Here is a 24,595-nt window from a genome sequence, read left to right as displayed (position 1 = left end):
ACATTAATTATTTTAAGGTGTAAAAAATTTATCGAAACGTCGATATATTTTATAATTTATCTAGTCGTTTTTCCTGCCAAAGAAGAGAGAGTTTGTCTCTTGCACTAAAGTAAGGAAATCTTTATAATCACCGTTAGAGGACATAAATCTGGGAACCTCTTGATCGAAACGTACACCTGCGGACGAGGCGGTTCGGCTCGTAATTCTTTGGCTTTCCGGCATCTCTCCCGCACCGTCGTCCTCTTCCTCGAAGATGACAAGAAGCGTGACTCGCTCGCGAAGCGTGCTCGCGCGAAGAGAGAGAGAGAGAGAGAGAGAGAGAGAGAGAGAGAGAGAGAGAGAAAGTGTCGGCGCGCATCGAAATTCTTGCTTGACACGGCAACGCGTTTCACAATGCTATCCGGCGACTTCTTGCGCAGCTCCAACTTTATTGTCGATGAAATTTCGCGACGCGCGTCTACTAATATCCCGAAAAGGCTGAGACTAGCGAAAAATGCGCGAGACGCGATCTTGGCAGAAATTTTTTTATAACGAAACAATTTTTTTATAGCGTCCGCGCGCATACACGCACGCACACACACACACACACACACACCGAAGCCGGCGTATTATTAAAGTTAGGATCTCCTTTGCATACTGAAATCTCGCAAATTGATCCTGTTTGCAATTTAAGCCACACCCTGCTTTCGAAACTAACGACGAAATGCACGTCTTTAGCGTTTCGCAAATATTTCACCGAATAGATTAATCGCGGCGATTCCGTAATCCCTTTGCGAGAATATGTACTCTTTAAATTTTTTTGCATCTTTATATGACGCTCGTAATTTATGGGATAAACGAGTCCCTCGCAAGGGCGATTCTATGAAGGAATCGATTAAAAGGAGAAGAAAAAGAGAGGGAAAGAAACGAGAAACGGATCGAATTGTGATATTAATCGGATTATGCAGCGGCAATTCTCAATCTTCTTGGCGGATGCCGCGAATTTACGCGAACGAAATTCCGAAACTTTGTTCTGCGGTTCTCTCGTATTGTTCTTCGGTCTTTGCGCCGTATCGAGTATAGAGAATAGCGTACACGCAAAATCGCGAGGATACGAAAAGACGAAGCCGCAGAGAGAGCGAGGGGGCAATAAAGCAAAGAGAGAGAAGATGAGGGAAGTTGGGCCTTAAGGGTGGCGCGGTCGCAGCTGCGGTGCTAATCGGATTCCCGGCAATGTTCGAATCCTGGGAAATGAATTAGTAACGAACTCATATACGCGTGTATACGTCGCTCCGATGAGAGGCTTAACGTAGACAAATGCAAGAACGGAGCAACAGGTTACAGGCACAAGCCGTGCCTGCGAGAAGAGAAATGTTCATCGCTGACGTCGCGGCATCCTCGAGGGGGAGGACAATGACGACGACGACGACGTTGGAAGCCGATGTCGTCAACGTCTCCCTCATATATATTTAGCATATAGCTATCCCCGCGCGAATATGACCTTTTATTCGAGAGATAGACAATAATGGAAACAAGAATGGAAACATGGGGAAAAACCAAACTCATCTCGACAGACGATCGGTTTCCTTCTGGGCGGGCGATGTTTAAAATGGGATGTTAAAGCTTCGCTATGTGAGAAATGCAAATGGTAAGTGAATCGTTACGGTTACAGAGAAACGTGAAACTATTCAGGTTGCGATCTGTTCGACACAATATCCAACGTATACGGATTGAATAGCTGTCGCGTTGCGTGTGTGTCGTTCTATTATATTATTTTATTATATAATATCATCCATTTTATCACATTTTAATATTATTCTATTAGACTGCTGACTTTTGCATATGTTTAATAATTGTCACTGTGTTCATTGACTACCGTGATTATTATTTTCTACTATTTCATCGATTCTCCGCGATATTCAAAAGTAACGGATCTTTCGCAATAAGACGTGACGCAAAATAGACGTTCAGCATGCTTGCGAATCTAACAAATTAGACGAAAAGACACATCGAATTCGTTAACGTCATAATATGGTAACACTAATAGCGAAGTGTCTCAAGTGGCGTCGCGTTATTATTATATTGTATAGTCGCGTTTCCTATTCTCAATTTATCTCCTGTCGTCAACTTCTCATCTCCTCCGCGTTACTACTTTCGCAATTTAGCTATTCGCTATTTGTTTTACGAGTTTACGCTTTGCAATCCCGCGTGGAAAATGGAGCTGCGTGAAAACGTGCTCCGCATGCCACGAAGTTTCCTGAAACGCTAGCGCGAATGACATAGGGTAATAATAGAAAAAGTGTTTACTCAAAAGATCGCGTTCGTCGAAATCCCGTCTAAAAGATTCCGTACGAAGACTCGGTCTCAACTATCTCGCCTCTTAATAAGTAATCGTCGATTTTATTTGTCTAATATACATGAGAATATATGCGCATTCGCATTATAAATGTGTGCATTTAAATCCGTCTATCTCACGAAATAATTTTAAATTATAATTATTTGTAATTAAAAAATAATAATATATTACAAAAGGAAAAAAAAATATATACGACATAAAAACTGTCAATCTATGTATCCGTTTACATAACAGGTAAATTAATTTTCGTTCTCTCCTGTAGCTAGATGAAAATAATGAGTAAAAAAAGAAATCAAGCTGCGAATTGTCCATTAAGTCGATCGTTCTCGAAATGAAACGGCGCGGCGCGCGGAACATTAGCGGGTATAATTGGTGGCCGCGTTTTCTTCTCTCGGTGAAACGAAATCTCGGAGCGATGCGAAAAGGCGAACACCGGCAAAAGGGGGCCTCCTCGTGTACGTACGAACGTATCGTCGCGTCGGTCGCGCATGCAGAAGTGAAAGTTCGAGGGTGACGAACGATATCGCGCTCTCATAATGTCGAGGAGCGTTAAACGAGCGTGTAATGCGGCGTGTACTCGTAAAAAAAAAAAAAAAAAAAATTACTCTGCTCAATCGCCGAGGATGGATTTTTATCTCGGCAAATTTCAAGTGCACTGAAAAAGTCGTCTTTGCGTTGCAAAATAACTCTAGCTCGCTCGTTTACGTCTAGCCGTTCTTTGCGCTTCGAATTGTCCGTGTCGAGTTTTGGTCGAGCACGTGACATTATGTCTCAACATTGTAGATCTCGTAAGAGGCCCAAGATCCGTGTTCATTCCTCGCGTTCTCTTCTTTCCTTGTACAAAAGATTCGAAAAGAAAAGATAGAAATATTAATGGAACTTGCTATAGATATTCGCGAATTCATCGTATACCCTTGACGAGAACGAAATAATCACGTCTCGTCGTCGCGTAACATCGACATATGTACATAAACGCCCAAGTACGCTCAACTGCTTTTAAATCTTACGCCGACTTGTATGAATGAACAAATCCGCGACGATAGCATCTACGTACACGCTGACGGCCCGAATGCGAATCATTCTGCAACGAGGTCAATGTCGCGCGAGCGTTTTCTTTCTACTCGATTGCTGGAAGCGTTCAAACATTATGCAATCGGGATACGCGCGCCGGACAAACGGACTGGGATCGTATCTGTCGACTCGTTGCACTTGGGCATACACCCAACTGCCATCTCTGGATTTCGATATAATAATCTTTTATTCATTATAAAAATATTAGGACCGTATCAGAAAAATAGAATTAATTGTGTAGAATCACTCCGTTACAAATTAACCCGACGACGATAAAATAAAACGCCCGATACGTGATACGACAATGAGAAAATTATTTATTCGCGCGTGTATAGAAATACTCTGGGATAATGAAGTCGTTCTCTTGGCAGCGAAAAGAGAGAAGGAAACAATTTATTTGCATTTGATAGGAAAGACGCCTTCTATTCGCACTCTCTCTCGCGAATAGAAATAATAGTAATTTTGAGCTTCGATTTTCTTCGTAATGACACGTTAGGGGAAATGGCAAATTGTACGCAGTAAAATATTAGAAAGTATTGTATATTCTGCCTCAGAAAATCTCGGGTAAATTAATCGTAATGCTAGTGTTTTAAGAGTGATTTTCAAGAAGATATAATAATATGGCGTAAACGGTGAATTTTTATATTCGCTGGAATACGCAAAAGAGTGTACGAATCTATCGTCGCGCTTTCCGGAATAATTCGTCGTGGGAAATTTGATAACGCGTTTACTTTTCGTCCATCAAGTTTTAATCGGCTTACCGAATCATATCGAAAAGGTTTCCAGTTTTGTTAACCACGCCGCGACATAATCGGATTTAACACTTTGGAGGCGCGACTACATCTGCACACACCTGCTGGGACAGCAGTTCAATTATATTAATTTTTGACAGCGTTCCCAATACGCGTCGTTAACGCTCGACGCTCTCGGCTGCAGTGTAATCAATGCAAATTAATTGCTTGGATTTCCCTAGAGAAAAGATGACGAGTCTATCTTTCCTTTTCTCTTTTTTTAACCGTTAACACAAACTTTCGTATTCCCCTTATTATCGATGTATTGTATCAAGAGAATTGAAGTGAAATTCGCTCTCTGGAAAACTTGGAAATTCCGGACGGTTTAACAGACTTGGCATTCTATTCTCGATAATTCGCGATGTATTGTATTATAATCGTTATCTATAATCGTGCCGGCAGATTTTGACAGAGACTTACCGCGGTATCATTCTCAGTTTCGCCGAAAGTACGCGAGCGAGGATCCAGTGGATCGCTCTTCGGCATTTTTCCGTGCGCGAATTTAAACGTTGTATTTAAATTTGCCGTTCGCGAAACGTAACGGTCTTGATAAAACGTAGTTATAAGGAACGCGCTCGAGAGGTCCACTGGCGCCCCTTACAGTTCCTTTATTCTCTCCCGTGTCGCAGCTTCCGGCATAAAAATTAGATCAACGTGGATTGAGAATAAGTCATCCAGCATTCTCGCACGATCGAGTTCCATCCAACGTAGAAATTCTCTGATTGAATTCCGAAGAGTCCGAGTGAAAAAGAGAGAGAGAGAGAGAGAGAAAGACGGGGAGAGCTATATACCCCGACGATACTTATTACTTTCGCGAGAGAAAGAAAAGGGCGTCAAGGGTGGAGGTGTGGGGGCCGGTCGGCGGGTTGGAAGCGACGGGATTCAACGACGGCAGTAACCCAAGGCTCTAAAACTAAAGCGACAGCTCTGACAATTTCGATTTTACTGTCGCGTCCCTGATCCCCCTCTCGTCACTGGAAAAAGCCCGGACGCTCTACCCGGGGACTGGCGACGCGGATACTCACGTTGGGGGTGGTTCATTCGCATTCAATCGCCACCGGTGATTGCCGAGCCGAAATACGTGTAAACAGATAAACGCGTCTTTGCAGCCGAAAAATCGATGACGTCTATTCGATTATAGGCAACGAACGGGTACGTCTCGTTCGACGCATCGTCCGATGACCGTAATTTTCTAAGGATTATCGCTTTTTCAGGGAAAAATATAAATTTCCTTTTATTTGCAAAATTAGGCGAAAAATTCATCATCGAATTCATGATATTGTAAAAAAAACTGTGTAAAGTTATATAAAAAGTTGGCTATTTGCAATCTAGTAGTTTTTCAGTTAATTTTCTTTATATCCAAGATCTTTCTTTTTCTCTGGATTAAGTTACAAGGGGGCAATAAATTGTATGTATAAGTGAAAAAAATTTGCTCGTGACTTTTTTTTCAAGTATCTCACGCGAAAATAATTGTATCTCGAAACAATTTCCAGGATTATCGCGATAACGACTAGCTCGCGACGAGTCGATGACTACTAACGGCGAGGAGAAAGTCATCGATTTTCTCATCGAAATGCGAACGATGTACCTTGACTCTCTCGGGCCACCCTGTACATGCGCCGCGTGAACACTAAAGCCTCCTACTCTTTACGGGGACTGTTGCAATTTCAGTTAATACTATAAAACCTTCGGCGTACGTACGACGCCTGCGCCAGAGCGTAGAAGTACGTCCAGGTGGGGCACAGCAACTATTCTCGAGCCGAGAGAAGGAGAGACGAAGGCGTACGCCCCTGGGCTCGTCCGGAGTTGTCGATGGAAAGCTTCGCTTTATGGCCTTTCGTTGATACCGGTGCGAAAGTACTGCAGCGAGGAGAGATCCTCCTCGCAGCGAATCCGGATACGTAATTCGCCGCTATTATATGCATCCGCGCGAAAATCGGAGATTGTAACAATCTCGCACGGTTTGTAATAATCTCAATTTCTAATACAATCGAGAGGAATCTCGATTATAAATCTCGAGGATATATCAAGGAAATATCTCGAGCTTTAAGCGAAATATTGTTATTTATTCTCTGCGCGAGATATAATATAATTCACGGAGAAAAATTAACACAATGACGGATACTTAATAGGAAATATATCGGCTCGCGTGGCTAAGAAATTTATCGGATGCTTTACCGGCTTTTCATCAGCGATAGACGAGGCAGCGAATGAAAAACCGATCGACGGGAAATATTCCGGCTATATAGATGCATTCTATATGTGTGCTGATATTGACTAGGTTTGACGACGTTCTGCATTTACGGTATGAAATGTGTGAAATCGCGTCTCATTGAAATAAGATCTTTTTTTTTTTTTTTCCCCTAGCTTCTTCCCCTAACTGTACGCTCATCGGCATTTTATTACACCGATTGATTGTTCAGCGATTTAAATCGCTTTCTCTTAGGTTTCGATGTTAAATTCGCTTGATTTGCGCATCATCGTTTAATATATTAACGTAATAAAAAATTCCGCTGTACTATAATAATCGCGAAAATGTGTTAAAATTGTTAATTTAATGATTATTGTATCTAATAAAGTAAAAAACAAAGTTCCGGAAGTCATTGATAAGCAGTCTTGTGACTTGCCTTGCGCAATCTCGTTAATTCGTTCCAGCTTGCGCGTATTTCCTTGTTGCGTAGACGTAAAAATGACTCACACGTTTAATCCGCTCGTCATTCGCCACGCGGATAATTTTTGCCCGCCCCGTGGAAAGGCGAGTAATCTGAAAGACCGGTTCTCGCGCTAGGCTCACTGCGCAAAATGATAGATTGAATTCGGCAGAATCACAGATTAATGCGGCAAGATCTAGCGGCGATAATATTACGCAATATTCAGCGGCTTGAAATTTACAAATCATTACGATCCCGCATATTATTTCAACCGCGTCGTTTCAAAACGCGCTACTACGTTGAATTCGAGCCAAAATAGGCTCTTGGCTTTACAAATAGAAAGACGATTAAATAACTGAATTATTAATCTTAAATTGACTCGAGAATATTCGTAAAATATTAATAATCTCGATATCGGAAGAACTAAATTTTCTTTCGTCTTATCCTCAAATTCGTAAACTATTATGCGACAAGAAAATAGGAAAAAAATCGCGCAAAAATAAAGAGGAGGATACACCAACGTAGAGTCAGACGGGAGTTACGCGATCGAAGGAGAGAATAGGGGGGGGGAGTAAATTGAGACCGAAAGAAGTGTGTGTTTGCACCTTTGCCTTTCTCGGCGAAGGAAAGCGGCGATTCTTTCGGACCTTGCCTAGAGTTTGCACGTGCTTGGTCAGTCGGTCCCGGAATTAACGTTATTTCGACAAACGCACGAGGTGGTCCTGCCTGCTTATCGGGACGCCGCTCCGCGTTATCCGGCTCTATATATTTATTGGGGATGTTGCTCCGCGTCGAAATCACGCGCGATCGAGAAAGGCACGAAACGGACGTTTTGTGCTCCGGGAATTTTCGATCCGCGCGCTGCAAAATTCGTTTATCGATCCTCGATCGACACGTCGCGTCGGTGCGACGATAAATGTATCGTATAACATCTCCGCCGATGTTCCGACTTGCACGTCCTGCTCCTAAAGTGATTTCGCGAATAAGGACACGCGAGACGATGCAGGTTTTGATCTCGAAAATAAGAGGAAAATCTTGTTAACATTACTTGCGAAAGAAAATATAGTTTTATCAATTTTACTTCGTATATATAGATCGTATATATATATATATTGTAGATAGCTGAAAAGATTGTCGTTCAACTCGTCATGTTAATGGTCGATGATATCGCAATCAGGTTCAGCGAAACGGATTGCGTTCCGATTAGCGAGGTCTGTCAATCGTTCGAGATCGTTAAAGCTTGTTCTGTTCGGTTCAAGGCGGGGCGGGGGGATACCAACGCGCCCTGATCTCGCGATCTCTCTCGATTCTCGATCGAGTTCAACGTAATACTCCTTTCATGGCGAACGTAGGATAAGGTCGATCAATTTCGTAACTTGTCTGTATCCCGTACGCTCGTGAAAAGTAACAATAAAAACTGGAGAAGTTCCCAATACAATGCATACTCTAAAACGTACCAAAATATTTAATTAATATTATAGATAATTGTAATTAAATTTCTTATACAGAATATTATATATTATATTAATTAATATTAATATTAAATAATATATATTAAATAATAATAATAATATTAAATAATACTATTCTAATATTAAATATCTAAATAAAATTAGAGAGATGATATTAAAGATATTTAAATGTAAATGTTGAAAAGAGAGTTTCTCTCACTAAAATCCTAAGGCTTGGTTATAATGTAAGAAAATTGAGAGAGAAAATCGCGGGACATTTAGAAAACAACTGCTAAAACGACGCTATATAAATTCCGATACAAAATTAATTATGACGTTATATTTAAGAGATTACGCTGAAATAATGTTTGTGTGAATGAAAGCGAGTAACGTTACGTGGCGGAAATCACGAGTGCGCGCGAATAGGGTTCGCTTGCGAATTAATATACGCGCGTGTTGTGTGCTCTTACGTATACATAGTCGTGCCATGGGGATTGTAATTTTCACGTTATAACTTCGACGGTTACTACTTACAGGTTGCACCGGTCGACTGCATAATGCACCTCGCTCCGCCGATATGAAGGATATTATCAAACGATACTCAAACTTTATAATTGGTCGCTAACGATACAATATATTGCTGTCTCTGCTTGAACACGATCCAAATAATAATGGACACGTGTAGTTTATCGCGATTACGAACCGCCGTTACAATTATTGTACATATATTAAATAATTAATCATGCGCGCGAAAGAGAGAGAGAGAGAATTTTATGAAAAAGTATGTATATATGAAAACTGAAATCATTAATTAATTATTTATATTAGAATCAATGCGTGCGTATATTAAAAAAATAAAGTCACGTTACTTTGAATTTTACACTTGAATAGTATATATTTTAATTTGTCTCGGATCTATTGTATCTACAATTTTTATCAAAGTTCGTATCGCGTAAAAAATTATTTGCGTTTAGCTGGAAAACCAGAAAATTTATAAATGTATAAATTTCCAAGCAACTTCGTATCCGACGCGAAGAAATTTCCACGCTTCATTTAATTAATCCAACTCGATTGTACTTATAACTCTTTATCGGTCGTGATATTTACTCGCGATATTCGTTCCTGTAAGTAATCGTAAGTTTGCCGATAATAAAAGCTTACTTGATCGCATGCCCATAAGTTATAATCGAGCCTTTTTCGATCGCAGTATCTCCTCACCGGTTCAAGGCAATCGCGTCGCAAAGTTTTGCAATTATTAATTTTTGACGATGAGTAAAAAAAGGACGATTCAAAAAAGGCCGCGACGATTAATAACAGCTGCGAGATACGTATTTGAAGATGGACGGAACGCGCGAATCCAAGGACGACATCTTCGTTATACCAGACCATCCCGGACTCTTTAATTTCATGCATTCTGGAGCATCGGTGCGGCCGGGAGTACCGCTTTATAGTTGGCGATTTATTATCGCGACCAACAGCCTTTCTTCACTCTTTGCGAGGATAAAAAAGATAATCTACCGAGGCTACGTATGAGTTAATTAAAAAGAAGAGAAAAAATCCGATTAACATGGGCAAAAGATGAAGTCATTGTGAAAAATAGGTAGGGAGAAGGAACAACCCGAAGGCGACCTGCAACACTACACAAGTTTTAATTTAAAGTTCTTCCGACATTTATTTGAGTTCTGTCGTAAAAGTTGATTTATTGTGCGTCCTCGTCGGTAATATTAATTTCCTCGAGTTTGCCCGCTCGTTACACGTATACTTCAGTTTTATAGGATTAATAAGAACATCCGCGAGGCAGACTGAGAGACAGAGAGAGAACGAGCCTTAATCGGATTACTTATAAACGGAATGCACTCCCCCCGGTCGTCTTGATAACCTGAGCTCTTCTCGTCATCGCGGCAATCTAGCATGCGAAAATATACTAGTCTCGCAGAAATAACATTTCAAGATTTCGAGAGTTTGACAAATCGTAGAAGTAGTTTCAGCCTTCGGTTCCTTCAAACCTTGCGATTTTTAATTGCCGCGACATCGTGTGCGTTTTATTTTCTCTCGTATAAATCGGCTCATTTTTCTAGTAATAGAAAATTTACAATGAGCTCGAGGATTCGCGAGACGAAAAATTCGAAAATTTGTTGACAAAGAACACAGCGCATGTGAGACGCGAGGATGACACACGTGGTGCCAGGAATAATCTCGCGAGTGCACGTTCTACAGCGGATAATCTCGTCGAGTCTTGGCGCCGTCGCGGACACGACCGTGCCTTTTATGAAATTTGTCAGAGCCACCGTTCTCAGCGAGGAGAGACGGATAGAAGGAGAGATAAAGCAAGCGAACGGAAAAGAAAGCCGCGAGAACGAACGGAGAGAAGGCCGAGAAAAGCCGCGGAAAATGCGAGAGACGGGGGCGGATGATGAGGAAATGGAAGAGGGAGGAAAGAGTCCGGCCGCGAGACTGGAGATGAGTTAATGAAAGAGCTTGTGGCTCTTATGCGCGTTAACCCTTTGCCCCTTTTCTACACGACGAGACGACACGCACTGTGTGCAAAGGTAGGAGATCTAACTCTCGACGTGCTTTCATATTCGCGTTGATCGCGAATGCGAAATTAAATCCTCGGTATTCTCATCTCGCGGATATCGATCGTCGAGAGAGAAGCGGGAGGATTGTCACACTCTCGCCAAGAAGAACTTATCGACACCGTATGCATTATCGATTCTCGCGGAGATCTCCGCGCGGAGACATGTATCTCCGAGATGCGAGATAATTCGATTGAAAATCGCATTACGTACGCATCTCGTATTAGCTGCCGCGAAACTTCCTCGCGCCTTTTCGTTACGATCTTGTAATATATAATATTAATCTCGAAAATGTATATGTACACAGTCCTCGTGCAATATGACAAACTTCCGTCGACAAAGGAGTTGAGGCCTTTCTCTGCCGTAAAGCCAGTTTTTAATCACCTTCATTAACAATTCTCGCGTGATTATTTCGTAGGAAATACTGAGAATCATAAAGTAAAAAATAATTACCGACAAATTGGAGCATTTTGCACAAATTGTAAAAATCATTATTCGCTAATTACTCGAGAAAAAAGAACCGGATATAATTAAATAAGAATATTTTTGTTAAATTATCGATAAACGTAATTAACTGCAATCGCTAATTAAATCCGTTGCGTTTCGTCGTTATGTTATTTCTGGAGCAACTTAACGTTATTTTATTCGGCCATCTCGAATGGTAAAAACCAGACGCAAAGTCAGACGAAGGAGACGAAAGGGAAGTTGCGCAGATGCGATCGTGGTAAATAACGTTGTAAAACAATGAACAATGAGTAGCGAGAGTCGTTAGTTGATTCTTAGAACTTGGAAAAGTGGACTCGCGATCCAAAAGGTGAGAATTGAAAAAAAAATTTAGCCTTCTCGCTATAAATCTTATTTATCACGTGAGTTGCATCACGCAAATATTGTTCGAACGCCTTGATTAATCTCGGGCAATTGACAGATTAATAAAAGTATACGTGTGGTTTAAGGGGCTTGATTTGAAGAACCAGTTTTTAACGCTCGAACGCGGCAAACCGGTCGGAATCGACCTACTCCGGCGAATGCTCTCGTAAATGTCTGCCGTGATCGCCGTACCCTAATCGCGTCCTAGCCTACTGCTAGATGCTGCGTCTCCTTGTCCGCGCCCGAGTCTCTCTTCTCTTCCTTCTCTCTGTCTTCGTTTTCTGTCGCCGCTCTTCGCGTGAACTGAAATACATCGGTATCCGCGCGGCACAACACACACGGTAACCTCTTGATGCAATCAGAAAAATATGCCGCTCGCGTGGGAGGGGAAATAATGCATTTTTTCCTTTCACCTCTGTGTAACGCGTGATCGCGAGCTACGCTGAAGCGCGTGTTTTCATCCGCGAGATCTGGAAAACGGAACGTTGCGCCTCTTTCCGGCCCTTCCCTCGAGTATCTAGGCTAGAAGACGCGGGATTTAAAAAAAAAAAAAGTGCAGCCTTGGGTTATATAATGTTATATACCCGCCTGCTCTCTCTCTCTCTCTCTCTCTCTCTCTTTATATCTAGCTACTATACGCTCTATTAAAATCATGACTCAAGCTCTCGATCGACGGAGCGAGAGTCTCATTAAGACTCTCGTGCCGGTTCGAAAAATCGGTCCCGTTTATGCGCGCGTAATTTTCTCCACGCTCGATTAATCATTCCTACGTCGCCGCGGAATATATTTTCGCGAATTTGTTAACGCAGTTCGATACTATTTTTCTCGCGGCAAACTTGATCTGCCGGAACTTGGGCGCGACCTTGCCCGCGATGCAGATCTCCGATACGCGCGATACGATGCGGGTAATAAGGTCATTGACGGACACAGCGGGGATTACACGCGAATCAGATTACACGTGACCGATAACGGAGATCGGGCGAAAGTTGCGGTTGAGGAAGAGAACTTCTCTCCGGGGGGGGGGGGGGAGGGGAGGGGGCTCTCATCTCCCCCCGAGAAAAAGCTTTCGCGAGATTTTCACTTGTATTTTTCCGATCCTCCCTCACGGCGATTGTTAGAAGAGATAAAACATCCTTCTCTGCGACGAACGTTTCGCGAAACAGTGGCCTGTTTCGGTGGCTGTGATACAGGGTGTTGAAAAAAATAAAATTTTATTACAGACGTAAGATTAAATTTCTTCTCTGTAACAAAGTCGATATATTAAAAACAATATTGATACGATCTTAAATTCGTAGTTTGATGATTTTTTCATTTTCCCCATCTCGATTACGCCAAAAGAGACCGTCCGCTCGAACGCGCGAACGTGAACTTGTAACATCGCGTAGTGATTATACCGAGTTGTAGCAATTACAGTATAATTTAGCGAACGCTAAGTAACGTAATGAATAAGGACTCGGATATATTTTTACTATAATTCCGTTTGTTCCGCGTCCGTAAATTTGTTGTCCGGGTGTGGGCCTCGTCTCTTTGGAGAAGCGAGCTATCTCCGCGCGGTATATAAGCAGGATTTAAGCAAACCGCCTCGAACAAAATGCCGGATTATAAACAACGAGGCGTAGCGAGATCGTAGATTACTTCTTTGAACGGTGCGGCTAATCTTCGCGGCGAAACGTTTCGAAATTCATCGCCCTCAGGTGTCCCGCCTTATTCCCAGATCATCATCGTTGTCATCATCGTCGAGCGTTGCGATATACGATTTCAATTAATCGATCGCGTCCGATCGAAAGCACGCTCCACGCGAATACGCGCGTCTCTCATCGAGAAAGTTTATGATTATAAATTCTAAATTGGTTATATATATACGGCGGTAGTAATAATGAAAGCTCGATATTACCCGTTATGATTACAGATTAATTATTGCTAATAATTATCATGAATAATATGCGTTGCATGGGGAAAAGGGAGGTGCGCAGGGATGGGGTAATATCGCTTATTCATATTCACAATTGTACCGGGGCCAAGTCGTCGTGAATATGTTTATTAGGCGCATACCGTAACGAAATGAATAACTCCTCTAACTGATTTCGACAGCAATCACGAGCTCGGCATCGATCTCGACACCTCGGAAGAGAGCCCTCTTGTTCGCTACTGGGTGCGCGCGCGCGCGCTCGCCTCTGGTCGACGCCCATAAAATAATATTTGCAACGATATCATCGATCGTTACGCGCATACATATATATACTCGCGCGCACGGACACACATATATTTCAAAGCTGGCCCGCTCGCCGCGATGGATGAAAAGATGAAATATGTATGCGCGCACACACAGTATATAGGATTGTAATGGAAATAAATTTCTCTCTGCAGCGTGCGCGCGCGAACGGACGAACGGAGATCCTGGGAGAAATAATTGGAGCGCCATTCTTTTTGCCCCGTTAATACCGCGTTACGTATTATTATAATGAAATTTGCGCGCGGGGAAAAGTAATATGCCGGGGAGGAGAATCAAAGAGCGATAATCTTTCCCCGTTCTCATTCCACGTTGCTTCTGCTACGCGATTCATATACGAGGACTGCGACATTTTAGTCGAGGGCTTCAATAGCGCAGTTTGAAAAAAAGATAAGTAAATTTTTTTTTTTTTTACATATATTTTATATATATATATATAACAATTTAACGAAGAATTTTTCTACGCAAGCAACTTTATACTCGTTCCGAATCATTTTCGATCGTACATCTCGATTTGTGGCGCCGTGAAAAACACCGATGTGCGGGGGTTTCCCACATTCACACGTGGACTCGAATAGAAAACTCGCGAGTTCGCGGCGGCCGTTTTTTTTTTCCTTCCCACTTGCACACTGTAAAACGCGCGGGACGGGAAGGGGGAAACCGAGAAACTTAATTCATAACTCGGCTCACGATTTCAAATTTCCCCGCGGCTTTATTGTTATGCTCGATCTCGCGACCAAGAGCGTGGCGCAAGCCCCGTCGTCGTCGTCATTATTAATACGCGTGCCTGCCTTTACACGCGCGTATGTTGCACTCGCGTGTGTTGAATACAACAGCCGAGAATCAGATTGTATGCGTCTACGCGTTATTGTCGCCGTTGCGATGTCGAAATGAAATCGATGATCGTGATACCGTGCCGATGAAGCAGCATATCAACACAACAATCTGTATTATTCGCCTATTAAAATTTTTATTGCCCCGCAATAGTCTTTTTTTTTTTTTTTTTTTTTTTTTTTTTTTTTTTTTTTACTTTAAGCTTATCTCTGCTGAAATTTAACGTTGTGTATTAAAAAATATTTTGGCGAACTTTGATTTTCTCAACAAAATGGAATCTGCGTTGATTTTGTTGTGCAAAATAATTGCATCAGTTAATCTGTGAAAAAATGTCAGAGAATTTTTCTGGAATGTGCTACTATTCGTCGAAGTTCGATGAACGCGATGATCGTTTCGCGGATGAACAATTTATATATGTATGCAACATGTGAGCCACATTCACGGAGTAATATATTATTGTTGCGCGATACAATACTACCTATTATCGTCGACGAACGTTTCGCGCAACGAAAGACATTACGTTTTGCACTATGCGAAGCTCGCACGATGCACGTGTGAAGCAACGCGATTATTATACTGACAGATGTATAATAAACAGCCAAGATATAAAGACGTACGGATTTTATAACTTTATCGCACATTACGTGAGAATACGAATACACATACATTCTGAAATCTCAATAAACTATGAAATCAATACAAAATCTTGACAGGTGCTAAAACGTGCAATATCGATAAATAAGAAAAATTATTATTGCCCCGCAATGGTTATTTTTGACGAGAATTCGCAAAATTTTTCTAAGTAAAATGTTGGATCATCTCTATACTATTTCATACAATCGTAGACATTATTATCGCAAAGGGTACAAAGGAAATTATGCGAATCGGATAATGACGGGTCCGCTTCCTCCTCGAAGCCGGGTTTTCTTCCGCCCCGACGATTATTTCCGCGAGGAATTAATCCCGTTCGCGTTCACGCGTTTCGTTATCAGCTAGAAGCTAGACAAACAAAGCGATGCGAATCAGATAAATGGGACGTTTCTTGATAGATATATTGTAAAGCCGGCGAATGTGTTCGTATGCGAACAAATATCTCATTCTCTCTCTGTCTCTCTGTACTATATACTCGTAAAAAGTTTACTCGTATTACGTACGCATTTAACGCGTACACGCTTTACGGTATACAGGGTGTATTATGAGTGATTTAGAGCGTGCGAATTTTTATTCGATCGGAAAGACTCGGAAGTTTATAGCGACTCACGTGTTTTAACACACGAAGCGAGAACGTGAATTGTGCGTGCATTTACGCGATGGAGACATAAAATGCAATCATCCTGAGAGATTTATAAACGTAGATACTAGCAAAAAGAAAGTTGACTTGGACACAATTGAAAATCCTTCTTCAAGAGTCTTCCATGCGTGGCTTGATTAATTATTATCCCTTCGATCTCTTCTCGTGTCGTTCACGAACGCACGGAGGTGAACCTACTTAATCATCCTTAAAGGGAACGAGGTTGAGAGATCCTTGAACGGGAATAGGATTTCTTTATCTAGATCGCCGGCGAGTAAACAGCTTGAGGTGAGTACGCCTTTCGAATCGATTACGGGACGAATCTTCCTTTTTTTTTTTTTTCCCCTCCACAGAAAAGCTATTGTACACGGGATTCCGTCTCACGTACTAAGATACGTGTCCGGATGTCATATTTTCCAATGGCAACAACAAGATATATACATAATAAATAACTTCATTTTCGATAAATTTAATTATAGTGACATCCATTTTTCTTGTTAGACTCGGTTGAGGAATATCGCGAATAATATTTCATCCAATCATCAAGTACTCCGATAATATCTAAGGGCCTGACGGCAGTTGTATCTATGCTATTAATTTTTCCATTTCATCCGACCATTTTTTTTTTTTTTTTTTTTTTTATCGGGATTTCGTTATCAGGATTTTGTCGTACGCAACGAGCGCAACATGCTCGCAAAATAGAGAAAGAGTATTCTTCTTTGAAAAGACGGATGTTTGAGCGGTAATTGAGACGATGTCCGATGGACGGGGGTTTGTTTTCAGAAAAAAGCAGCCGTGTTACTTTCATTTTTCTTCCTCTTCTCGTCCCTCGATGTGTTCTGGCCTTAGTCGCACAACTTTTCCCCCTTTTCCTTTTACTGTCCTTTTGCTGTCGGTCGTTCGATCGATGTCGTGTCCAAGGGATGTTAAAAATAAAAAGAGAGAGAAAGAAAGAGAGATAAAGAGAAAGAGAGCGTAAAACCACGCATTGCCTTCTACGCCAATTTTTTGCGATACCCACGTACGAGTACGATTATTGCTTTTTAGCACACGAAACGTTTTATTGTCCATTATACTGGGATATCAAGAGGAAGATGAAAGCACGTAGATAAATAAATAGATGGATTTGAGCAAAAGAGAAAGAAAGGGAATTATGATATCTATGGATATTTCCATCGCAAATGACGGAAATCAAAGTGGCGAAGAGATCGTGATCGATGATGCTCTCGAATTTTTGATTGATCGAATCTTCCATTTTTATCCTCGATTATCACTTAATACGCGACGATCGCCATTTTGAAGCTTTGACGATATTTAATAATGCCTAATTAACAAATATGCAAACAGAAATGGCATATTGATAGCAAATATACGAATTTCTAAAAGTTGCATATCTCGATAACTAAAAAAAATCTTTTTTAGTTTTGAATTTATATGAAAGATGATTTTTTTTTATTTTTGTCGATATTTAAAGTGATCGAATTACAAAACAGATTAGACAATTTATAATTTACGATAGATTTTATAGCTCAAAATTTCACTTTATGTATCATATATTTTGATATAAATTCTATATGAATAATATAGATATTTTTTTCTTAATCTTTCTAATTCTTCAAATATTTTTATTATAAAATAGAATTTTGTCTTAAATTATATATAGATTGTCTAAAGTGTGAGACTTTAAATAGAAAAAAAATTGATTTCAACAATAAAAGAAATTTATATTATAGATATAGATATTATAAAAATAATATTTTTTGAGATACATAAAGAAATTTTCTGACTCGTGTATATGTGTGTCTAATTTTTCATGATTAATTATAAGATAAGCAGTTATAGTTTGAAAGATGAAACCAAATATATTAAAGATAAATGGAAAGATCATTCTGGACACATCGTCGCGATCTGCAATTCGAGCCCCACCTTTGCGGAAAATTGGCGCGAACTTGTTTAACCTGATAAATCAACCGTGGTGAGAGAACTCCCTTTATGTCTTCGCGGCGCAACGTTAATTATGCTGTGCAAATAGTCAAAGGGTAGTCTGAAAAGAGGCGGTTAAACGAACGGATATCGGTGCGGTTTGCTCGAGTACGCGAGGGCAAATTAAGTTCATCCGACGAAAACGCATCCGCGAATCGTCTGTGTGAATCGGTCAACAGTTTAATTAAAAAGAGACCACGGCGCTTGTATGTGTGTGGCCTTCGCGAACGTCTTCGACATCGCGTGCGCTCTCCATTCACTCGACATTGCAATAATATACGAGAAAAAAAAAAAAACCACGAGTCATTAAAAAAAAGATGACAGAAAGAAAAATAAAGTCCCATAAAGTCTGAAAAAAAGATTAATGAGATTTTTATTGACTCACCAACGATAGCCAAGAGAAACGCTGCACTTGCGATGATAATCGCCACGCAGAGGAGCTTCATATTATTATGCCTCTCCCCCTCCGCTCGTCCGCTTCTTCTATCCTCTTTCCTCGGCAGGTCCACGCACCACCCTTACGATCCGCGCCTCCGTGCTGACACTAGCAAGAGCTATGATCGCGGACGCATTGTCGAATTGTGTGTATCCTTCGCGTCGAATCAACTCTCTTCGCGACAAACGGAAGAAAAAGGCACGCGAGTGTATACTCGCGTCAGCGAACGGAACGTGCGTTTGTCGTCTCGACTGTGCGACCGGTCGCTCGGGACGTGAAAGACTGAGAAAAGGTAGCTCGTGAAGCCAGATAGCATTAGCCTCGCATACAACAGCGTGCGGTTCCCTGCCGTTCCACAATCTCCGCTGCGATGAGAGAGGAGCCCACTCTCTTTCCCTTCGCGGAGGGATCCTTCTCGAAGCGACTCGCGAGTCGACCTTCTGTCGGCCAGAATAACGACGTCCTCGCGCAAGCTAAGTTCTTTTTTGGCTTGTTGTTACAAAATCGTCCTCGTTCAATAAATACGTCTCGACTAACAGAGAATCCTGTGTGTCGCGCGAGATAAATCGTATGAATCAGAAATGAGCTTCACGCATACCAATTTTTACGGATTGCGTTTTATTAGCAAGCTATAAAAATTTTCGATCTAATTTCTTTTTTATTCCACAAAAAAAGTATTACAATGTAAGAAAGAGAATTGGCTTAAAATTCAGTATTTTTTCACATCAAAAAATATGCATAACTTTTCTTCTCAATTAATTAACGATTAATCTCGGATAAAATTATATTCGCAAGCATTGGTGTTGTGCAAAACAAATAATTATTGTTTGCAGCGAATTATTTTTGTAAACATATATATATATATATATATATATATATAATCGAGTTTTTAAAAAAATTCTTATTCTACACAATATATATATGACCCGAAAAAAAAAAAAAAAAAAAAATGTCAAATATTTCTGAACAAAATTATATTATGCGTCACGCGTTGACTTAAACTTTTTAACAATTTCCATATGTATATTCGTCCCTGATGGTGCGGCTCGCTACGAATGAATTGATTGTGTCGCGCATCTAGAACAAAGGTTCGCGCTTTCTCTCCGCATTTCCAACGAGCCGTCCCTCTTTGTCTGCAGTCATTCATCTCAATTGCCATTGGATTGAGCTACACTTTCGTCCAATCAATGATATATTTTCACATATTTTCTTTTCGCTGCAATTCGAAAGCACACGATGAAACTTCTCGAAGCGCATATATTATTGTTGCAGATTGTATATTGAAAAAAGAAAATTGTAATTGATTGTGTATTTGTTAATTAATGTTGCGTGTTAATACGAACATCAACGTCGTCGATTGAATCTATGCGCCTCAAATCTACGGAAGTTTATTATACTGTAAGAGAGAGAAAATCTCCATTGCGAATTGATGAAAGAACTTGAAAATGAGATGCTTCGGTCAATCTCGTATTGAAATAGATATACGTATGTGTGCAAAGATGCAGTTGCATGAAGAATTCGTCAATTTATTGTTGGAAAAATAATCGAGTAGTTGTGACGGAAAAAAATAAAAAAATTGTTCTACAAATCGAAGCGATAGTGCGTAATGTTGTGCACTTTGTTGATTCCGCCGATTCATTCCGAGAGCAAAGTGGAGCGACCTAAGAGTTTGCTGAGGCAACACGAGTCTTCCGCGAATTTGAATGAAACTCGCGAGAAAGATAGGAAACCGCCGAGGAAACTCGCAAGTGCGAGCTCCATTCCGAGAGACGCACCTCCGTAATAATATTTTTCCATATATCAAACTATCTATGCACGAATGGAATGCATATATTGTCAGTGAATATTTCCGCGCATCTGATCTTTTTTCTCTTATATGCTTCTCGAAAAGCTTCATTGCTATATATATTTAATAAGGAAAATCTGTTTCACTTCATTTCTTTTTAATTTATCTCTTTATTTTGTCAGAAATTTATACTTCTTTTCGTTGACTGTAAAATTTAACGAATAGACCTTAATATGAATGGTCATAAAATATTGTTATACATGGATTTTCGTTTATTTATTTCAGATAGATTGCAATGTAATGGGATTATAATATTAACACATCAATGGTATTATTTTACATTTCAGAAGATAAAATCAGCCTTAACATCCAACATGTACGAATTGGAAAACAGTGAAATTATAGAGGCGGAAATCACTCAACATTTTGCGTATCTGCACGGCGTTCTTCAAAACATGGAAGCAAAATTGATAAATCAGCTGTATCGACAGCGTGATTCTCTGAAGAAGAATTTAGAAGACATCGATATCCAGCTTCAAGCGCAGGAGAAAAAATTGAGGGTGACTTTGCAGGTAAGATTTTTTTCGAAAATAAAAGAATGCTTATAGAAAAGCATACTCGTCTGCTACGTACTTCAATGAAATTGTACGTAATACGTTTATGTTAGTATTTTACCTGCTTTATGGATTCCAGATTTTATATTTGTTTCCTTCGACTATTGATAATTAGATAAAATGTAGTAGATGTTTATAATAAAATAATAATTGGATAAATATAAAAAAAGAGTCAGGGGGATTCAGTGACGTCAATGAAATTCAATCTCATGTTATCTAATATACTTTACTTTGTCTAATTTATTATTAAACTGTTTTGTTTAGATGGCTTCTTACGCGAGACAGAGTTTTCACAAGGTGGATATACGAAATGCAATAGATATCTTGAAAGAACTGGCGGACTTGCCTTGTCACTTGATGTATAAAGATATAGGCCAAAACTATAAGGCAGCGTGAGTAATCGACAGCGAACTCCAAACAAATAATTAAAAACCGCGAAATTATGTCGCGCATCAATAGGTGCAAGATCATTTTTGCTGATGCGCGACTTTTTTAATATGATGTGTCTCGTCACTTGTTATTAACAAATGAAACATTTCTCCAAATATATCTCTCGGTCTCATCGAAATTCACCTAATATCTAGAGTATAACTTTTCTCTGCGAAGCGTATTATTTTTATCGTATATATGAACGTACGAAACGTTAGTAGTTATTGAATGATAATCCTGTTGGTTGGTGCATGTATATCTCTTTTAACAGGTTTACCTTCGATAATTCGATCATTGCAGCTATAGAAAATCATTGTTCAATCCTAGTGCCGCCAATGTCGTTCTACAGTCTCGTACAAACCGATGAATTACCGAATAATTACATAGTGTCACGCCTAAAGAAGAAATCGTGTACAAGTAAGAGCTTCAATCTTATTGTATATCGCGAATCGAATGTGTGTGTCTTTTATAAAAATCCGCTCTCTAGATCTTCATTATCATTCGTTTGTCTTACAAATAAAGATAAAATTTTATATAACTATAATCTTCATTTCATCTATATTATATAATTTTTTTTAGTAAATATATTTTCTAAATTTTTTACAATTTTTTAATTATTTTAATAAAATTTCGAAAACAATCATGAAATACTATTGACAGACATCTATGAAGAACTGCCATTGATGCCATTATCAAAGGACTCAGACAGTGCATCGACAATATCCATCAAATCAGATGATATAGAAGCAGCAGTCGAAAAGAAGAAAGATTCGAAACAAGAAAGTAAGTTAATTTTTCCAATGTTCAATCTTCGATCTGAAATCGATTTTTTTCTTTTTTTCTCAAGGTATTCCCGAATGTAAGGTAGAGGTGACGTACGTTGTTAATCCGTCATTGTTCTTCGTCCGGAAAGTGGCCTCGAAATCCGCATTTGGACAACTGGAAAAAGATTTAAGGAAATACGGAGAAGACAGACAAAATGTAGAGCCGCCAATTAAGCTCGATCTAGGTATGAGAATATGAAGAATAACCGCTCGTGATCTTACTCAATCTACATCAATAGTTTGTCGTTTGCAGATAATACATGTATCATTAAACAGAGAAAATTCGATGGAAAATGGTTCCGAGGACGCGTGACCGCGGTAAACACGACCGATGATGACGAGACATTATATAATGTATTTTATTTAGATTACGGTTACGAAGAACGCAATATATCGACTTCGAGAATACAAAACATCCCTGAGCATTTGCTAGAATTGCCACCACAGGCGATTCGATGCTGTTTACATGGTCTAATACCCAAGAATCTCCACTGGACGAACGCGAGCACAAACGATTTTATGAAATTGACAAATAGAGCTGATTGCACGATATCTATCATTAAGTCTACCCCTGACATGTTGTATGTAGATCTCTGTTTTATCTCGAAAGATAATAACATGGGTCCGCAATCAATGTGTAATACTATGAAAATTACGGATTACGCGCGTTTGGACAGTTGTAAAAATATTACACAAGCATCGGAAATCACTTATGTATATAATAAAGAAGAACTTCTGTTAAATAAGACACCAATACAAGTTTATATTAGTTTGGTTGAATCGCCGGATAAGATTTACGTCAAGAAGATTGGGCGACATAATAGTTTTTTAAAACTATCAAAAGAATTACAGGAATATTATAATGACGAAGACAATTCAACAAAAATGATCGATGAACCTCGAGAAGGTTTACCTTGCGCTGTGCAATTGGAAACCTGTGTTTGGGAACGCGGCGAAATTATTGAAGTTCTTAATGAAAATGAAGTCAGAGTATATTGTGTGGATTGGGGATTCACTCTAATTTCAAACTACGATGCATTACGAGCGATTCCGCATAAGTACACTGTATTTAATGCACAAGTAAATTGGTCCCTTTCTTTTTTATGTTATTTATAGAATGATACATATAATAATTTTTATTATTTTTTTCGTTTGATTCAGGCCATAAGGATATCGTTAATGTATATAATGCCGGAATCTGATGGAAAGTGGAAATCAGAGTGTTTCATAAAGTTAAAGAGTCTCTTTAAACGCATAAATTGCGTAACAATAACTCATCGAAAAAAGATAGGGGACGGATATTATGCTGCTTGTATTTGCATTAATAATATCGACGTTAGTCGACAATTAAAAATTGCAGGCGTCGTTAACGAGTTTCAAATGAAGAAGTGAGTGTGTACTTGTATATCATATGTAAAACTATCGGCGGAAAAAGACTTCATATTCAAAACGACATGCTCGACTTATCAAGATTATTATTATTATTATTTTTTTAATATAGCAAATTTAAGAATAAATTGCCTAAGAGTCTGCCATCGCCAACTAATAAGCGTACTCTTTTACTACCGGAGAAACTCGATGATTCCATCAAGGACTTATGCGATTCGTATGACGAAACAGAGAAGAAATCTGTTGAAAAAAATGAGACTATAAAAGATCTTTTTAAAGTGGAGGTATATATACAACGGGTGATCACACCGGATTGCATTTACGTCGCGCAAACGGAGCACGAGGAGTCAAACGCAAAAATGATATCGGCAATGCAAAAATTCTACGATACCTATCATTCCGAATTGCGAAATAATTGGAGCGAAGACGCTCTATGTGCCGTATATTCCGCGAAGGATAAATCTTATTTCCGTGCAAAAATCTTAAAGATAAAATCTTCGACGGAGGTATTGGTTTATTTCTACGACATGGGCATCGAGGAAACGGTGATGATGAAGGATATACAGATTCTGCATATGAAATTCGCAAAAGAGCCAACGTATTGCTTCAAGGTGAAGCTGGCCGGTATTTTGCCGTGCGGTGGATCACCTATGTGGCCGTCGTTGTCCTGTACGACACTATCTGATATTATACGGGAAAACGCATTTTGCAAATATTACATCACTAAGCCGGTGAGTTTTTTTATCTTTTTTTAAGAGAGCATTTGTTGTTATCTGGTACGTTTTCAATTGATTGTGATTACAATCCGTTAGAAAATCCTATTTAATGCTAGCGTGAACAAACTTAAATTCGGCTTGTATCAGTAACACGTATTTAGTAATAATTACATATTCCTGCCAACATTATTAGTTTTATTGATAAATTTATCAATAATCCGATCAAATCGATTCTAACTCTAGTGCGATAAAAGTTGTACAAAATATTTAAAGATTTATTTTTCAAGTATCAGAAACGATATTGATTGCAAACTGAGTTCA

At 39.7% G+C, this 24,595-nt stretch overlaps 2 protein-coding genes across 9 annotated transcripts in view; one reads left to right on the top strand and one right to left on the bottom strand.

Annotated features, from left to right (window-relative positions):
- LOC138931869 (uncharacterized) overlaps positions 1-19,118 on the bottom strand; it is a 49,894-nt gene extending 30,776 nt beyond the window's left edge. Inside the window, exon 1 of one of the 3 annotated variants that reach the window (XM_070293084.1) lies at positions 18,466-19,118. In XM_070293084.1, coding sequence (XP_070149185.1) covers positions 18,466-18,526 — 61 coding nt within the window. In that variant the 5' untranslated portion in view covers positions 18,527-19,118. Of the gene's footprint in view, positions 1-131; positions 322-5,222; positions 5,593-18,465 lie in introns of those variants that run through there. The other 2 variants (XM_070293104.1, XM_070293074.1) reach the window with 2 other exon arrangements.
- Positions 1-24,595, top strand: part of Qin (qin) — a 135,405-nt gene that overhangs the window by 106,185 nt on the left and 4,625 nt on the right. For 5 of the 6 annotated variants that reach the window (XM_070292894.1, XM_070292874.1, XM_070292885.1 and 2 more), the window contains 8 exons: positions 20,650-20,874; positions 21,181-21,308; positions 21,617-21,762; positions 22,006-22,128; positions 22,193-22,354; positions 22,423-23,249; positions 23,331-23,557; positions 23,671-24,289. In XM_070292894.1, the coding sequence (XP_070148995.1) occupies positions 20,650-20,874; positions 21,181-21,308; positions 21,617-21,762; positions 22,006-22,128; positions 22,193-22,354; positions 22,423-23,249; positions 23,331-23,557; positions 23,671-24,289 (2,457 nt within the window). Of the gene's footprint in view, positions 1-369; positions 1,628-20,649; positions 20,875-21,180; positions 21,309-21,616; positions 21,763-22,005; positions 22,129-22,192; positions 22,355-22,422; positions 23,250-23,330; positions 23,558-23,670; positions 24,290-24,595 lie in introns of those variants that run through there. The other variant, XM_070292903.1, reaches the window with a different exon arrangement.

The sequence above is a fragment of the Polyergus mexicanus genome, unplaced genomic scaffold, assembly GCF_030449975.1.
Source record: "Polyergus mexicanus isolate NDT 795.1 unplaced genomic scaffold, iyPolMexi1.0 SCAF_1, whole genome shotgun sequence".
In the NCBI taxonomy this organism is placed as follows: domain Eukaryota; kingdom Metazoa; phylum Arthropoda; class Insecta; order Hymenoptera; family Formicidae; genus Polyergus; species Polyergus mexicanus.
The sequence above is the reverse complement of the archived record's forward strand: the minus strand, read 5'-3'. Positions and strand labels throughout refer to the sequence as shown.